The following is an 18,630-nucleotide window of genomic DNA, read 5'->3' as shown; positions in this document are numbered from 1 at the left end:
AACTAATAACGCATCACAATAAAAAGATGAAAGTTGATCAATAAATGCAAAACTTACAAAGGCGGGAGATTGCAATCCTTCAGTGGAGTACTTCGTTACATAAGGTTCAAACCCCAGGATCAAAATTTGGCTCGTAGTCACAAGGCCTACGAAGTTTCGACTGGGCACTCTGCTTAGATAAAAGAACAGTAGACTGAATAGTATTCAGATATCATTCCAGTGAATAACCTACTTGATAAAATTATACTCGAACAGATCAGGAAGCGAAACAATGAGGACACTTCCATTGACTGCTGGATCCCCACTATTCCATATAAAAAACCTAGTGGTCCTCCTCCTGTGTATCAGATCTTATTACTAATAATGATTGGAATAAAAATATTATTGATGACTTATTCACTGCAGATATTTCTTATCGGTTCGGTTCGGTTTTGGATTTTCAATTTTCTTATCGGTTCGGTTCGGTTTCAGGTTCCTAATTTTCTTATCGGTTCGGATTTGGATTTTCCAAAACCCAACCCAAACCGATCTATTGACAGTCCTATGTGTACGTGTTCTACCTATATGTCCCTCTTGTTGGAGTTATCCCTCACATGAGGAGAGAAAACGGAAAGGAGAAAAAATGAGAATGGATTCGTCCATTCGTTAAAGCCTGGCCGAGAGAGAAGCACTTCAGCCCCTCTCGGCCTTGCGCGTGCTTTGACGAATCCGACGCGCTTCGATAATCGATGTTTTGGCGACCAGCGGAAGAAGCGCCCGCCGCCAGTTGTATTTTAAATTGGGCTTCGCTAAAGTAACCACGAAATTTGGTTTTTGGGTATAAAACCAAAATCAAGGTTTTGGAAAACCTAACCAGAGAGAACCAAGTCGAGGAAAGGATTGGAATCCGGACTAAAACAAAGAGAGAGAAACCCAATCTTGAAAGCTATCAAGATTGAGATAACCTTTTACGAGATACAACTCGTTAGAGATAAGAGTGATCTAGTAAGGTGAGACCGAAAAGGAGAGATTGTAATCTTCCTTCCCACTTTAATAAGAACCTCTCTTGTGGAAGTAGGCATCATTGGCGAACCACGGTAAATCTTTGTTTTGTGGTTTGTCTTTTCTTTTTTTACATTATTATTTGTTGTTGATAGTTGTTTTAGCGAGTTGGGCATGTTATGTATAGGTAGTTTGTGATATTTAGAATTTATCCTGAGTTGAAGTGTGTTCATACAAGTTATCCGGTAATGGGGAACCGATTGGTATTGGTATAATCCCCAACAAGTGGTATCGAGCCTTGGTTAGAATAGCTTTAGGGTGTTATCCAAATCTTGGTTAGAAGGTGTTTGTGAAATTCCCGAGAGAAGATTCGAGGTTAAATAACTTGTAGAGATGGACCATTCCGTGAACACTGCATGATAAATTTGAATAGGAAGAACTACACCATCCGGAAAGCCAAGATGGAAAACTTGCTATACTTTGCAGGACTTGGCACTTCCCATTGAGAATGAGGGAGTAAAACCGTAAAAAAGGCGATGAAATTTGAGTGGAAAAAGCTTGACGTAGTGCGATTGGATACATTCGACCCGATTGGATTGGCGGCGGTGTCTTTAACCATGTGTCCCAAGAGACTGACCTTGTCAACTGTGGAAGAAACTTCGAAGACCTATATATGAGAGAAAGTCGGGTGAAACAAAGTGCTAGTCGTTAAGAAGTTTGCGAACCACGAAGTACCAAGAAGGTTCTTGATGTCCGAGCATCTTAATGAAGTCTGGAGTATCATCAATCGATGCATTTGATGAAGATCAATTTGGGAGACGAAGTTGAGGCTTTGTTCCTATTAAGCTCTCTACCCAAAGTTTGGAGACATTAGCGGTTTCTGCATAGAAGCGTGACCAATGATGGAATTTTTACCATGGAGATGGCTACCATGTCTTTGTTGAATGAAGAGACTAGAAGGAGTGCAAAGAGACGACTCCTCTCACTCGCAGGTCCTTTTCACGAGAAACGGGGAGAGGTCGAAACGAAAACCATCTCGTTCTAGAGGTGATGGCGAAAGTAAAATCTAGGGGTGAAGCTAGAACTCCTAAGGCGAGAGGCAATGTTACTATTGTGCGCCAAAAGGGCACTTCGGATATGAAAGTGCATAACACCAAAGAGGATGAGAAGAATAATTGTGTACATGAAGACATGGTGCGGAGGAACGGAAACACAGGCAGAGATACTACCGCGACTAGTCGACGACCAAGTGGGAATTGTGGTCGATTGTGGTGTGTCTTTGCCTTAGTACCTCATGTCGATACGAGTGGGTGATAGATACGGGAACATCCTATCACGTCACACAAGACGAGGGGATTCTTCACTACCTACAGCTGGTGAATATGGTGAAGTATTGAGGATGGAGTAACGATGGAGGAGTCTCAAGATTATAGGCATTGGAGATGTTCATATAGAAATCAATGTCGGCTACACCTTGACACTCAAGGATGTAAGACATGTCCCTCGATATTCGGTTAAAACCTAATTTCGGCCGGAAATTAGATGACCAGCGGTTTTGTAAACTCGTTTGGTAATCGGGGTATGGAAACCGAAAGCAGAGGTTCCATTGAAGCGGCCGGAGGAAAGAAAACTTGCTCTCTTTACAAAACCACGCTAGTTTGTGTAAAGCGAAAGCGAATCTGGCCCGAAGAAGCTTCATCCGAACTGTAAGGCACAAGAGACGTGGTCACATGGGCATAAAAGGGATGGAAGTTCTTGCTAAGCAAAAGGCCTTGCCGGACATCAAAGGTACACATTTAAATACATGTACTCATTGTTTGGTAGGAAAGCAACACGAGGGGTGTCTTTCCAAAGATTCCCGGTCCTCACGAAAGGACATTGTCCTCGAACTAGTGCAATGCACAGACTTATGTGGTCCTATAAGAGTGAAGTCCCACCAGGGAGCCGTCAGACTTCTTGACATTCATTGATGATCGTCAAGAAAGATATGGGCCTATAGTCCGAAGACCAGGATGAAGTACTTGGCGTGTTTGAGAAATTCCACAAATGGTGGAAAGAGAGATCCGAGAAGTTGTTGAAGTGTATTCGCCGGATAATGGGGGTGAGTATATTGGGCTATTTGAAGAGTATTGCCGAGTCATGGGATTCATCATGAGCGGACCGTTCCCAAGACACCGCAAATGAAATGGAATAGCAGCGAGAATGAACCGCACCATTGTTGTAGAGGATGAGATGCATGCTATCTCACTCTAAGCTACCTAGAAACTACCGGGTAGAAGCAATACGTCTGTACCGTGCATGTGATCAACTTTCGCCGCAAAGCCTCGAATAGTGATTATCCGGAGAGTATGGTCGAGGCAGAGATGTTGATTATGGATACTTGAGGTATTTGGGTCGCGGGGCATTTGTGCATATTCCGGGATGAGAGATCCAAGCTTGATGACAAAGCCAAACAAATGCATTTTTCGGGTTATGGAGATGAAAAGTTTGGTTACAAACTCTATGATCCGATTAACAAGAAGGTAATCCAAGTCGTGATGTTGTGTTCTTAGAAGACCAAACCATAGCAGACTTTGAGGAGGGGTGAAAGCTTCTGAGGCTTTCACCAATGATCTTGTTGATTGAACCCCGGAAGTTCCTACCGTGGAACGTCTGTAGGCATTGAGAATCAGAGAACCATGAGTTTGAAGCTCATGATGAGAATCCTATTGCTCATAATGGGATAGAACCTATTGGTATAGAAGATGCACGGATGAGATGCATAAACCACCACCGAGCAAGCGAAGTGCATCCTCCCCGGTGCACCAATGGGGATAAGGAGGAGGTCCGCGAAGGAGACTAGCTTCAACCAGGTATCCACCACATAATGTCGTCTGCTACTATCGGATGGTGGAGAACCTATGTACTATCAAGAGGCACTTGAAGGTACGACACAAAGAAAAGTGGTTGAAGCCATGATGACGAGATGGATTCTTTACATAAGAATCACACTTATGAGTTAGTTGAGAAACCCACGGGAGAAAAGTTCTCAAGAATAAGTGGATGTACAAAGTCAAGCATGAAGAGAACAATCCTCACCCAAGGCACAAAGCTCGCCTTTGTGTTGAAGGGATTCGGTCAAAGGAAAGGGATTGACTTTGATGAGATTTTCTCTCTGTAGTAAAGATGACTTCTATCCCGTGGTATTGGGTATGGCGCAAAGTATGAACCTAGAGGTTGAAAGACTAGATGTTAAGGCGACTTTTCTTCATGGAGACTTTGAAGAAGATGTCTACATGGATCGGCCCGAGGGTTTGAGGTCAAAGGCAAGGAGCACCTAGTATGCAAGCTGATAAAGAGCTTGTATGGGTTGAAGCAAGCACCGAGACAGTGGTACATAAAGTTTAATTTCTTTATGGCGAAGCAAGGATACAAGAAGTCTACTTCCGATCATTGTGTGTTTGTTCAGAGATTTCCAGATGGAGATTTCATTGTGCTATTGCTGTATGTGGATGATATGTTGATAGTTGGCCCAAACATCAACAAGATATCCAAGCTGAAGAAAGACTTGAGTAAGTCCTTTGAGATGAAGGATTTGGGTCAAGCAAAGCAGATACTTAGGATGCGGATCACTCGTGACAGAAAGAGTGGGAAGTTGTGGTTTTCTCAAGAAAGCTACATTGAGAAGGTGTTGAAGAGATTCAACATGGATCAAGCAAAAGCCGTCGGTTATGTCCGCTTGGTGGCGATTCCGCATGACCAAAGAGATGTGTCCAAAGGGTGAGCATGAAAGCGAGTCGATGGAAAAGATTTCTTATGCATCTGCGATTAGGGCGATTTGATGTATGCCATGGTGTGTACTAGACCGATATTGCTTTCGCCGTTGGGGTTGTAAGCAGATTTCACAAAATCCGGGTAAAGGAGCATTGAGAAGGTGTTAAGTGGATATTGAGATATCTCAAAGGCACTTCCAAATCGTTTGTGCTTTGGTGGAAGTAAACCCTTACTTGAAGGCTACACCGATCACGGACATGGCGGTGATGTTGACTTCGATGAAGTCCACCTCCGGTTATCCGGTTACTTTTGCGGGGAGCGGTTTCTTGGCAATCTAAGTTGCAAAAGTGTGTGTTGCCCTCTCTCCACTGAAGCTGAACATTACATTGCAATCGAAAGTGTTGCAAAGAGTTGCTATGGATGAAGAGGTTCTTCGACGAACTAGGGCTAAAGCGTAAAACAGTTTGTAGTTCTATGTGACGGTCGAGGCGCCATCCACTTGAGCAAGAATCCGAAGTTTTCATTCTAGATCCAAGCACATACACGTGCGTTATCATTGGATTAGAGAAGTACTTTCGAAGACAAACATTTGTGTATCGAGAAGATCCATACCGACAAGAACGGGTCGGATATGATGACCAAAGTCTTACCGAAGGTAAGTTTGATGTTTGTTGTCTTTATTGCGGAATGGCAAACACACTCCCCTGCTGATTTGGAAATTGCATGGAGGAAGCCCCCACAATCGCTCGGGGGAGATTGTTGAGTTATCCCTCACATGAGGAGAAAACAGAGCGGAGAGAAAGAGAAAAATCGGTGTCGGATTAAGTCCGAAGCGCCGCTCAGAGCGACTTCTTCGCCGCTCGGTCCGATGTTTTTAAGCGCGACCAGCGCCAGCTCATTGTAAGAAGCGCCCGTACGGGTTTCGCCACAAGAATCACGAAATTTGGTTTTTGGGTATAAAACCAAAATCAAGGTTTTGGAAAACCTAACCAGAGAGAACCAAGTCAGAAGGATTGGAATCCAGACTAAAACAAAGAGAGAGAAACCCAATCTTGAAAGCTATCAAGATTGAGAGATAACCTTTACAGAGATACAACCCTGTAAAGAGATAAGAGTGATCTAGTAAGGTGAGAGACTGAAAGGAGAGATTGTAATCTTCCTTCCCACTTTAATAAGAACTGGCTCTTGTGGAAGTAGGCATCATTGGCCGAACCACGGTAAATCTTTGTTTTGTGGTTTGTCTTTTACTGCTTTACATTATTATTTGTTGTTGATAGTTGTTTAGCGAGTTGGGCATGTTAGTATAGGTAGTTTGTGATATTTAGAATTTATCTGGAGTTGAAGTGTGTTCATACAAGTTATCTGTGTAGTGGGGGAACCGATTGGTATTGGTATAATCCCCAACACCTCTGAGCCTCATATTCATAGAATTGCCCCTTCTATATATATTTTGAGCTTTCAGATAAATTGGCAATTTAACAGGTGATAAGTGGTAAAGGTAGACCACGACATTCCTTAGCAACGTTTCACCTAGCTAACCGCTAGCTTTGGTATATTTCTGAAAGAGAATCAAGGGCATCTTGTCCTATTTTCTTCGAAATAAAGTGTCCATGCATGCCCGGTCCCAATTCAAGCATTCCAACCTTGATCTTTCAAATGCGCCTCAGTGAATCCACACACATCCTCGACCGCGTGGCAAATATTACCTTGGACTTATTTTGAGAGTCGGATAGTTGTATTCTTATGATTGAAAAATCAAAATTAAATCTCATATATGTCTTCCACACACATTTCTTCTTCATTAAGACATTAAATATGTCTTTGGAGCTGCCAGATCGATCCTTCCTATCCGCCATGACAATCCCAGCTTTCTCCAATGTCTTTTTGAACAAGTCCCAAATGCTATAGTTTACATCCTTAGAGCATCTTTAGCAGAGCAACCAAAAAAACACAAAAAATTTTGAACCAAACCAAATACCAAACCAAAAAAATACCAAGCAACTTTAGGAGTAACACCAAAAAAACACCAAGTAACTACGCGGTTTTGCCAAAACCGCGCCACTAAAGCCCAACTGACAGGCCCAAGCCCACACGGTTTTGGCAAAACTGCGCGGTGTTCTCAAAGCCGCGTGCTACTTCTATATATACAGCACCAAAGCCGCGTGGTTCAGTCACTTTCACCTCTTCTCACAATTATAAAATCCTCTCTTTAGTTAAAAAAAAAAAAACCTACCTAAACTCTTAAAATTTGATATGGATCCTTTTGAACCTTTCGACGGTGATGATTGGCAGTACACACAGACGACATTGGCGATGAGGAAGTAGAATACGATTGGGGAGAACGTGGGGAAGAAGAATCCGAGGGATGTCGTCTTGCGGTGATAGACATCTCTATGTAATGGAGTATCGGAAGCGACTTTGATTGACAATTTACACCGGAGAAGCACTTGATATGGAAGTTGTGTCTTCTACACGTGATACAAAACACGGTCGAGTCGCGATGGCTAATACTCGTAATTAATTAGTTTTGATTAAATATTTTGAATATTAATTAGTTGAGTTGGACCAATTAATTATTTATCTTATCGCATCATTTTTTTTTTTATAATATCGGCATGTTGTTGACTCACCGAAGTTAGATCGGCTTTACTTGGTGTTAGAGAGTAGTGGAAGGTTATTAGGAGTTTGGATGAGTTTGTACATATTAGAGATAGTATTTTGTATACACCTTTGGGTATTTTGATTGATCTGACATTATGAGAAGGCTGATTGGGCGCTGTCATAACTTTAATAGAAAGATGGTGGAGTAGAACTCATACATTTCATTTTCCTTGTCGCGGAGTTAGGGTTCACACCACTAAACTTCACTATGATTTACGGGTTGAGTATCGATATAGGCCAACCGATACCTTTTCATACAAATTATGAGAATATTGATTGTATGCTTGTGAGTTTTCCTCGTTTGGAGTGCGGATGCTTATGATTCTTACGATTAAGCTATCTCATATTAAGATTCCATATATGGAACCCCTCTTACATCTTGATACACGAGCGGAGTTAGCTTTGACTGTTCTACCGGGTAGTGAGGCTGTTGATCAGTATGTTAGGGCTTTTTTGATGTTTTTTATTGGGCATGTTTTGTTTCCCAATGGTCATTCTACGGTACGACTGGGATATTATGCTTATGTATCTGATTTGCATACTATGAAAGATTATGACCTGGGTAGCTTAGTATATGCCACATTGATATCGACGTTAGATAAAGCTTCAAAGACATTCGGAAGTAGAAGTTCTCAGATTCCAGGATTCACGGGACTTTTAGAGATTTGGTTTTATGAGTACTTTCGATGTCTTTGTCCTAACATAGACATGATTGCTGATACTCACCCTAGATTTGCTAGTTGGTCAGGGCCTCACTTGACTCGTAACAAAGGGCAGATTAGGAATAATATATGTATGGCTCGTGCTCCGATTGATATTAGATCATTGTCATCTATTGAGTGGAGACCTTGGCGTTTATCTACTGCCTTTGATGATCCAAATTGCATAAAGATGCTTGTGTGTTGTCACGTCCGCGAGTTGTTTTTGCCGCATTATGGATCGGGTTTGGTAATTGTGGCGATAGAAGTTGGAGGCGGATGATTTGGGCGTTATGGAGTTCCATGTGCTCCCATGCCGATGTTAGTGATGCAAAGTCCGGGTAGAATTCAAGTTCATGAAGTTCATGCCATGCCCGTAGTCCTTGGCCGATCGCGTTTCTTTTTGTTGTTGAAGCGGGCTACCGATCGAGATTATAGATGGTGGAACCGTGTCTCCATGGGTCCGTTGTTGCCTCCTGTTGGTCGGGCTAGCAACTTCTAGTTTGTGGGCCTGGAAGGGATGAGACGTGAGCTACGTATTCCTCATCCGCCACAGCCTGTTTACAACCCACAACCTCTAAATGCATATCAGCCAGCTCCTGTGTCTGCCAGTAATCCTCAGATGTTTGCCGTGTGTGGACCTGATGGGGAGCCTACTTATATTTCCATTCTTGAGGTGTCTCATGCTCGTTTCTTTGAGTTAGAGCCGCATATTGATCAGTATACCATGGTGAGTTTAATTGTTTTATTTATCTTCTTCATTATATATATAATATGTACTCACACTTCGTATTTTCTTGGATTTTAAGCCGAGGTTCTGAAAGATATGAGAACCGGGTTCTTATATTTGATGGGACGAGGACTGCCTCAGTATCATTATAGCCAAGAAAGAGAGGAGGCATATTCTCGGACATATCGGCAATCCCAACGTCGCATATGACGAGACTTCGGAAAGCCTATGAGGATATCGCATAGTAAGTGTACACGCGAAAAATATCGGGGATATGAAGAACTTTAGGGTTGAAGTAGTTAACCTCCGTCTGCGATATAGAAGATCATCATCCTCGATTAGGAACTTAGAAGAGCGACTTGAGCGTCCAAATAGAAAGGAGAGGGATCGAGTGGTAGCGAAAGAAGAAGAGCTAAAATAAATTTGATGTAATATGATAGGTTTTGGATTATTTTGGATATTATATGATTATATCATAATCATATATTTTGGACCGCATAATCATAATCATAGGTTTTAATTTCTTTAATTTTTTCGATTTTGAATTACAATTCTTAATTTCTTCAATTGCACAAGTGTTAATTTCTTAACTTCTATGCACAACTCATAATTTTTCAAGTTCTATGCACCGCAGCTTCTAATTTTCAAAAAATGCACGCGATTTTGCCAAAACCGCCTTATCAAGTTCAAGTCGAGCCAACGCGGTTTTGCCAAAACCGCCCATGTAGTTCCCCATTTAAGCCCAGAAGCCCACGCGGTGTTGCAAAAACGCGTGAGTGATTTGATACAAAGACCAAATCCTGGAACCAAATATTGGTCGATTTGGTGTTTAGTTTGGTATTTTTTTGGTGTTTTCATCAACATGTAGTTCTCCTTAAGTTGAAAAAACACCAAATTCTCTGCTAAAGATGCTCTTAGATATCAGTAACCATATGACAAAGTCAAAATAGCACCAATTTTTGTTAGAAACTCACAGTTGCTTTTTCTTAAATGCCGCCCATGCCGTACAATCCTAAGATTCCATCATCTTATTCTTCAAGTATTTTCCATGCTTTCTTAAAGATTGAGTCCAAGCCTACAGTGGGGTACTCAGAAACCACTTGTACTGGGTCCGGAAGTACGTGGAATCTCAGCTATAACTTGAAAGTTTCCTTTGCTCCATAGATCTTCCACTAGTGTTGATCTCTTAACTAATCACTTTCTTGCCAAACGTACGCAGGGCCGGCTCAACCCCCTAGCAAAATAGGCAGCTGCTTAGGGCCCCGTAGTCCAAGGGGCCCCAATATAATTCAGCCCAATGCTTTCTTTTCAGCCCACTATCGTTTTTCAGGCCCTTATTTAAGGGTTAGATAACGCACATTGGAATCTATGAAATAACGTTAGATAACCATTTGTTTCCCTCGCCTTCTCCAACGTTTCTCTCGCATTCTCTAACCAAAAAAATTCCTCGCATCCATTGGCATTTGAACTTTGCCTAGAGCCCCTGATTGTCTTGAGCCGCCCCTGAACGTACGTGTAGATAATCCAGCAGTTCTTGGGACAAAAATCACTACACAACTCCTGACCTCCCCCTCTAGATATTGAGACCCTTCTTGTAATTAATATTTGATCCACCTCACTCTCCCTTGCTTCTACTCTTGAGCCACCCAGTCACTCCGTAATAAGTAGTCGTCCCTCTTCAGCGTCGACCCTTAGATGGTTGTGAGAAAGATTAGCTAGTGACTCAATTAAGTTCAGTGGATGCATGCGCATACATATAACTAACTAACGCGTATAACACCATCTCCGATCCTAGCTAATCTTAAAATGAAATCATTCCAATCATCCATATATTTGTTAGGTCCAAGGATGCATATCATGATATAGTTATGTTTGTGTGATTTAGGTTCATTATATTGTTAAGTGAAATTCATAGAGTTTATTTCGACCATTTTTGGAGAACATCAACATAAACAATGTCCCAAATGCGCATTACTAATGATCTATGTTGTATGGACACAGACGCGGACACTGACGAGCGACTCGGTTATATCTCAAAAAAATAAGACACGGACGTGGCAAAAGACGCAGAAATTAATTAATATTTATAATTTTATTTTATATAAATTAAACATTAAAAATTAAATTAAATGTATCAGCATTCATAAATTCAAAACTATTAAAGATAAATAGCTACAAAATTAAGTTTAATATATCTTAATCAAACTTTAAAAATATGTCAGAAGTCTTAACAAAACAAAAAAATGAAAAAATTGAGTTTTTTAATATTATTTTGATTTATTTTTTATTTGTTTAGGTCAAAATCTGTGTCCTGACCATGTTTACCGCGTCCTGACTGTGTCTTAACCCGCGTCCGATTTAGTTGACTGCGTCTTGACTAGATTGACCACGTCCGACCGGCGTCCATACCGCGTCCGTGTCCACATCCACGCGCGTCCGTGATTTAGAGCTAATGATTGACAAGCGAGCGAGATATCGACAACCGTATTGCGAAATTTCAGCGTTTTAATATCGACGTATATCGATATAGTATGGGTGTGGGACTGTGGGTGTACTCAAAGATGTTTTGGGTGTAAATAAAATCAAATGTGTGAGAACTAAGAACAAGACACAGAAGAAGAAGAAGAAGAAGAAGAAGAAAGAAGAAAGAAGAAAGAAGAAAAACCAAAACCAAAACCAAAACCAAAACTACAAAAGAACTTCTTTGCTAGATCAATCTAATATCAGATCTTGATGGCAATAGGGCTTTCCATTAGAAGTGATAAAAATTCAGTAATGTATCGTTTCTGTTGTTTGGTGTAGGCTAATTGATGGTACCGAAGTAATAAGTGAAAAGATCTTAATCAAAGTACAAATTAGTGAAATAAATTAAGTTAATCGTCTGATTATTCTAAATAGATTTAGGAAACACTTAAGTAGGGGCCTCAGATTGGCTATGACAAGTCAACGAGTGTTAGAAACTACGGAGCAATCTACTCTATACAATTACATGTTGACTTGATTGAGCATACTTACTGAATCAATTGATTTATATGTCAACAAAATTGACTCGCCTTTTGGATCTTCTAACGACTTGCGTCAATGTTCTTACTTCTGAGCACCTGCTACACCTCCGTCTTGTAATATGTGACTTAGTGTTAAATTTTATGTCCAGGATTAAAAAGTTAATTGACATGGATGCTTTGGGGCTTTCGAGGCTAGCAGTGATTGTGATGGACATGCACACAGATGCAAAAGGCTATTCATTGCTTACTCTTCCGCAAGTCAGGTATAGCTATGAAACTGTATAGATTTAAAAAAAAATCCGAGTCTTGATTTTTTTTGTGTTAATATTTCTGCTTGACATCCATTAAAACTTTTTGTATTAAAATCCTTACTGTATAGACTTTATTGTTGTTTCCTTTGGCAGTGATGAGTTTTGGGACTTGTATAAAAGCCATTTTCACCACCTAATGGTCCAGGGAGATCTACGCATCTGTCTCTACGGCCCAATATCATGTGCAAGTGACAAAAAGAGTGGAGTAACTCATGATGAGTAAGTACCATTTATGAACAATGTGTTGTACTAGTATACTGATGAAGATTCATAGCACTTCAGTTCATTTCAGAAAAATAAAGTTATCCAATTTAACTAAGTCGGCAGCGCTCTCCACTACTTTTTTTTTTTTGGGGGGGGGGGGAGGGCGTGTTTGTATAAATGCACATCTAATAGCTATTCTTGAATCTATGTGCCACAAATCGAATGTGAATTACTTATGCATTGAGCACATAGTATATACGAGCACAAGTTCTACTAAACTAACGTAGCACAAGAAGGTGATGGTGTGAGTTGGCGGTAAAGTTCTGCTTGCAGCTGATGTAGCTAGTAGAAAAATACAACATTTTCCTTCACTACACATCTATATTTGGATGTGTTTTAACATTTTTTAATATATACGACTGGATGTATAAATTGATTATATTATCTCCACTCTCCAGCATTAAGTTTTGGCTCTTAAGTAACTGATCGGTCAGCTGATGCATTTTACCAAGGTGTATTCCTGTAAAAGAGATATACAAATGAGCAAAATCAAATTTGGCATGCATTAAGAACTACACCATTTGCCATGTCTATTCTAAATTTGATTTATTTCTTTTGGTATACTGAATTCAGTGGACTATATGAATCACAAGTGCACTAAGACATACAAAGAACGTAATATGTTGCAATATCATGTGATGGCACTCTTCATTCCATGCCATTGTCATATCACGTTTCAAGGAGATGCTTATGTATGCATCATGTTTGAAGCATGAGAACAGAGAAAGTAAACCCTAGAATTCAACTCAGACTCTGAATTTCAATTGTTTACTCCTATTTTGTATTGCCCCCATGGCACTCTGGAAGTTCTGAATGTTGCATCTGTTCTTGAACCTACTTGCTGCCCACCTCCATAGCTGTTTAGCAAAAGGACATGACCAGAGTATGTGATGTAGGCTTTCAGATTTGTTTTTCCACACAACGCCTAGAAACTAGAGCAATTCCTCTTCTCTGAACTTTCTCTTACAGTGGCTGCACAAGTCATTCATCAATTTCCATGCGAGTGCTGAAGTTTTTGGGTGTATACATTTCTGCCAAACAAACTTGTGCCAATTAAGTTACTTGATATGTAATTTAGAAACATGTTGTTACTCTCGATTTGTAAGTTCATAGTTCATTACTCAATCGCGTGCTCACATGCTGTGATGTTGTAATGTAGGCTTATTAAGAGGTGGAGGCATCAGTCATAACATCCTTTGCAGTGTAACTTTCATGATGTCAGCAATGACATCCTTGCATATTTCCAGGAAGTTTTGTATGCTTTTCATCTGTGCTCAGCTTGTTTAATTTAATGGTTTAATGCCCTACATAACCCCAGGCCAGAAACAATTATTTTAACAGATTATAAAATGGGCACTTGCAGTCGTTGCAGAGTCAGAGTGGTTCCATAACCTTTGAATATCAAGTCGTAATGCACAAGTCAGCAACCTTGTCTGATCACACATTCACACCACAACCATTCTAATTGCACATTTGCATTGAAAGTGCTTTCATAAGACGATAACCATCTCATCAAAAGGAACACGTTATTTGGTACATGGCCTAGTCCTTTTAGTCACAGAGTGAAATGGGGATGAAAACAAAAGGGTATAGATAGATTACACCGTAAATGAGGATGTTACCAACAAGAGTTCTTTGCTCTTGAAGTATAACCCAGTTTATCACAGAAAGTTTCATTTCTTGTGCATGGTGGAAAACCAATTGCGGAGTCTGACGCTGATGTTCTGTGTTTCACTGTTTCGTATGGTTCCACGTGCATCTGCAAATACAGTGTAGGAATTGTATTTGTTTTGTCTTGCATCTGTCCCTCTCTTTATCTAAGAGCTTTGTAACAGATTCTATCCCAGGCTTGCATGCATTTTGCATCTCTCTGTAGAATATATATAGTCTAATTTCCAAGTGCATATTCATTAACATATATGGAGATAAAATAGGTAGGGCAAACAGGCTAGAAGTAGTAGATCATGTCACACTCATAGTAAACACAGCAATAAGAGACTAAGAAGTCTCTGTAACAAAGATGCATAAATGTAAACAAAAACTGTAGTATCTAAGTTTCAAGCGCCCCCTTTGACTATTAGTCTGAAAGATCATATATATTCTTGTTGAGGCCGTTCATTGCTCCAGGACGCCGCCGCCGCTATTCTTTTTAATGATTGATAGAGTTGGGACTGAGGAGCGAATCTGGACTCGATAGTTTCGTCCTCCACTCCAAATTATTCCACCAATCAGGGTCTCCTCCAATGAATTGCAATCGGTTCTGGCAACTATCTGATTGAAGTGGTAGTCTCCTTAGACTTAGGCACTTATACATGACTTCATTCACTTGATGGAAGGGAAATGCAAGGCACTTTTACATAGGCAAAAATGCAGTTTTCACCCTTGAACTTGGCGCGTTTTACCACTTATCCCCTAACTTCACTTTAGACTTGTAAAACGTATCCAGCTTGTAAAACTTCACTTGGACTTGTAAAACGTATCCAGCTCCATTTTCAGCGTAGTATATTGGCTTAGGATATTGGCCTAGTCCTTTCAGCGTAGGATATTGGCGAAATTTTGGCTTATGAGAAGAAGGGAATGAGATTATGTGCGTGTGGAAAACATTTGATTCCTCCAAAACAAAAGCCATTGGATTCCTCTACAGCAAAAAGTATTCGAAGTCCCCACATGCATGTTGCAACTTGCAACCTAACATCAATAATTCATTTGGCTTAACATGTATAGCAGGACCACGAAAAAAAGAGATAAAACCAACTTTTGTTGTCCCCACTTCTATAATTCATTTGGTTGTGGAATTGACTTAAAAAACTCTCCTTGATTAGTCTTCCTTTTTCTATTAGTCTTCATACTTTAAAATTTACCAGAGGAGCCTAAGCTTTTTGTATGTACTTTCTTCTCTTCTTTGTTGATTAAAAAAAAAGAAGAAACATGGCTGAAGCTGCGTCAAGGCAACATCTTTGTAGCATCATATATAATTTCTTATTAACACGAGGAACCATGTATAAATGACAATATGTTGTTATGTGACAAGTTGTTGTAGTTGAGGTTGTGGGGTTTAAGAGGTGTTACTTGTTTAAAGTTGAAGTCATTATTGCTTTAAACAAAAGCCATTCGTTTCCTCCACTTTTCCACAACCTAACATCAATAATTCATTCGAGCTGCATTGTATCTCTCCTTGATTTGGTCTTCCTCTCCCAGGTCTTCACCCTTCAAAATCTACTAGAGCAGCCAAAGCTTCTTGTATCTCATTTCTTCTTTGTTGATCAATAAAAAAAATGGCTGAAGCAATAGTTTCTGCACTCATAGACCAGTTGGCCTCAGTATTTCGAAATGAAGTTGAACAGGAGGTGCGGTTAGTGGTTGGCGTTCGTCAAGAAGTAAAAAAACTAAGGACTAAGCTCGCTCTGATCAAAGAGGTGCTTGAAGATGCTGAAAAGAAGGAAATACATGATAGGCATGTTAAGGTTTGGTTGGAAGATCTCAAAGATGTGATGTATGATGCAGATGATGTATTGGACGAATGGAACACACAGATTCTCATCTCACAAATAGAGGGATTTACTGCTGACGGCTCTCTTGTTGCCAACAGGGAGCGTTTCTACTTGTTATCTCTGTGTGCTTGCTTTAAACATCTTGGTGTACGCCATGACATTGCTCGTAGGATTAAGGACATAAGAGAAAGACTTGCTGAGGTTGCTCTCAACAAGGACCAACTACACCTCCTTCACGCGGAACCTCAACAACCTCCACAACTCACTAGTTCTGCTGTGGATGTATCAAAACTCACTAGCTCTGTTGTGGATGTATCAGAGATATTCGGTCGGGATCATGACAAACAAGAGATACTTAGCATGCTGCTATGTGAGACTAGTCAACAAGAAACTCGGGCTCGTATACCTATCTTGTCAATAGTTGGAACTGCTGGGTTTGGCAAGACAACTCTTGCGCAACTAGTGTATAACGAAGGAACTATAGCGACCACCTTTGAGCTGAAAATATGGGTTTGTGTTTCTGAACCTTTTGATCTTGAAAGGATTGCCAGAGAAATCATTGCACAGGCTGCACAAGCTACTGGAAAGAAGCCACCAGAAAATGTGGTTGGGTGGGAACTTCTACATCAACATTTGTGCAACTCTGTAAAGGGAAAACAGTTTTTGCTCGTGCTAGATGATGTTTGGACTGATGATTCCAAATGTTGGACGCCATTGAGGTTAGCTCTGGATGGTGGTAAGCGAGGAAGCAAAATCATCGTTACCACACGTAACGAGGGAGTTGCGAAGATGATTGGCTCATATATATACAGGCTTGCACAATTGTCAAATGACGACTGTTGGCACATATTTAAGCAAGTAGCTTTTTGGGGAAGAACACAACAAGAGCAGGAACGATTGAAGGGAATTGGACAAGAAATCACGAAGAAGTGCAAAGGTGTTCCACTAGCTGTCAAGACATTAGCAAGTCTAATGCAATTCAAACAAGCAAAAGAAGATTGGATGGGTGTATTAGAAAGTGACATTTGGGAAACACAAGTAGAAGGTTTTTTACCTGCTATTCTGTTGAGCTATCACGCTTTGCCGTCAGTTTTGAAACGATGTTTTATGTACTGTGCAATCTTCCCAAAAGACCAGAACATGGAGAAGGAGGAGTTGGTGAAGCTATGGATGGCTCAAGGTTATCTCGGCTCTAATGGAGCAAGAGAGCTAGAGAGGGTTGGTGTCGAGTATTTTGATGCTCTGGCAATGCGTTCATTCTTCCAAGATTTTAAGAAAAACAAAGATGGAAACATTGTTGGATGCAAGATGCATGATCTGGTACATGACTTTGCCAAGTACCTCACAGAAACTGATTGTTCTGTTTTGGTGAATAATGAGAAAATTAGCAGTCACAAGATTCGTCATTTGACAGTTGATGATGTAGAGAATCCATCTATCTATGAAGCGAAGAAGTTACACACTCTGGTAGCCAAATCGTCCAGGTCGGTACCTTCTGCATTACACCAGTTGACATGTCTTAGGACCTTAGTCTTGAGTGGTGCATATGATAATGGTGACTTTGTAGTACTTCCAAGTGAAGTGAGTAGATTATTACATCTTCGGTACCTTGATTTGTCTGGCAATAAAATACTGAAGGAATTGCCTGAGACAGTGAGAAGTCTAGTTAATTTGCAAACGCTGAAGCTTAACAGTTGTAGGAGCCTTTGCAAACTGCCAGAAGGAATTGGGGAGCTTTCTAACCTAAGACATCTGGAAGTTAAAAGCACAGAGAATCTAATTTATTATCCTAGAGGAGGCATTGAGAGATTGAGTCAGCTTCGAACATTAATTAAGTTTGTTGTGAGTGATGGAAGCAGCAAAGGGTCTGTGATTGGGGAACTAGGAAATCTCAATTTTCTAAAAGGAAGCCTATCCATCAAGGGGTTAAGCCATGTAAAAAGTGTGAATGAGGCCAAGCAGGCAGAATTCCATAAAAAGAATTACATTTCAGAATTGAGGTTGAATTTCGGACATGACGATGGGCGAGATATTGGACACGTCAGCAGCGAAGAGGAGATACGAAGGATGGAAGGTGTTCTTGAAAATCTGGAACCACATAAAGAAAGCTTGGAACGATTGTTTATACGAGACTATGTTGGCTCCACGCTCCCTACTTGGATGAGGATGATGTCCAATATTACATACTTGGACCTTTGTAATTGCCCAAATTTGAAGGTGGAACCGCACTACCTTTTTCCTCCTCGGCTTGAAACTCTGGTATTATACTACGATGTAGGTGTTCTTTCAGAATCGTTAATGTCCCTCACCCACAACAACAACCTCAAGACTCTTATGATCTGGCGTTCTCCGCATTCCTCTCTCCCCCAAGGATTAAACCAACTCACGTCACTTCAACAATTGAGTTTTACATTCTGTGAATCCCTTAATTTCAAGCCAGAGGAGTTGAAACCACTCACCATGCTTCGCGAATTGGACATCTTGGAATGCCCTATTATAACTAGGAGAGAACGTAGCAGAGAGGAGGACTGGAGCATCTTAACCCACATTTCCATCATTAAAATTGATGGTGAAGATATTAAAAAAAGCAGAAACTGAGTTAGTTCTTGTGGCCGGAAAATTCATTTTTCATTTTTCATTACACAATGGAACGAAAACATGAAGAAGATTTGGTGTTTTACAGAAGCCCAATTGAAGGAGAAGAAGAGGTCCTTCCCTTTTTCTTCATTTCAGTAT

At 40.5% G+C, this 18,630-nt stretch overlaps 1 protein-coding gene across 2 annotated transcripts in view; it reads left to right on the top strand.

The window, feature by feature from the left end:
* Positions 1–15,248: 15,248 nt before the first annotated feature.
* Positions 15,249–18,630, top strand: part of LOC147506785 (putative disease resistance protein RGA1) — a 49,812-nt gene continuing 46,430 nt past the window's right edge. For both annotated transcript variants that reach the window (XM_086558823.1, XM_086558822.1), the window contains exon 1: positions 15,249–18,602. In XM_086558823.1, the coding sequence (XP_086414949.1) occupies positions 15,679–18,492 (2,814 nt within the window). In that variant the 5' untranslated portion in view covers positions 15,249–15,678 and the 3' untranslated portion in view covers positions 18,493–18,602. The remainder of the gene's footprint in view (positions 18,603–18,630) is intronic.

This window comes from Coptis chinensis, chromosome 4 (assembly GCF_015680905.1).
Source record: "Coptis chinensis isolate HL-2020 chromosome 4, ASM1568090v1, whole genome shotgun sequence".
NCBI lineage: Eukaryota > Viridiplantae > Streptophyta > Magnoliopsida > Ranunculales > Ranunculaceae > Coptis > Coptis chinensis.
Note: the sequence above shows the minus strand (reverse complement) of the source record. Positions and strands in the feature narration are given on the sequence as shown.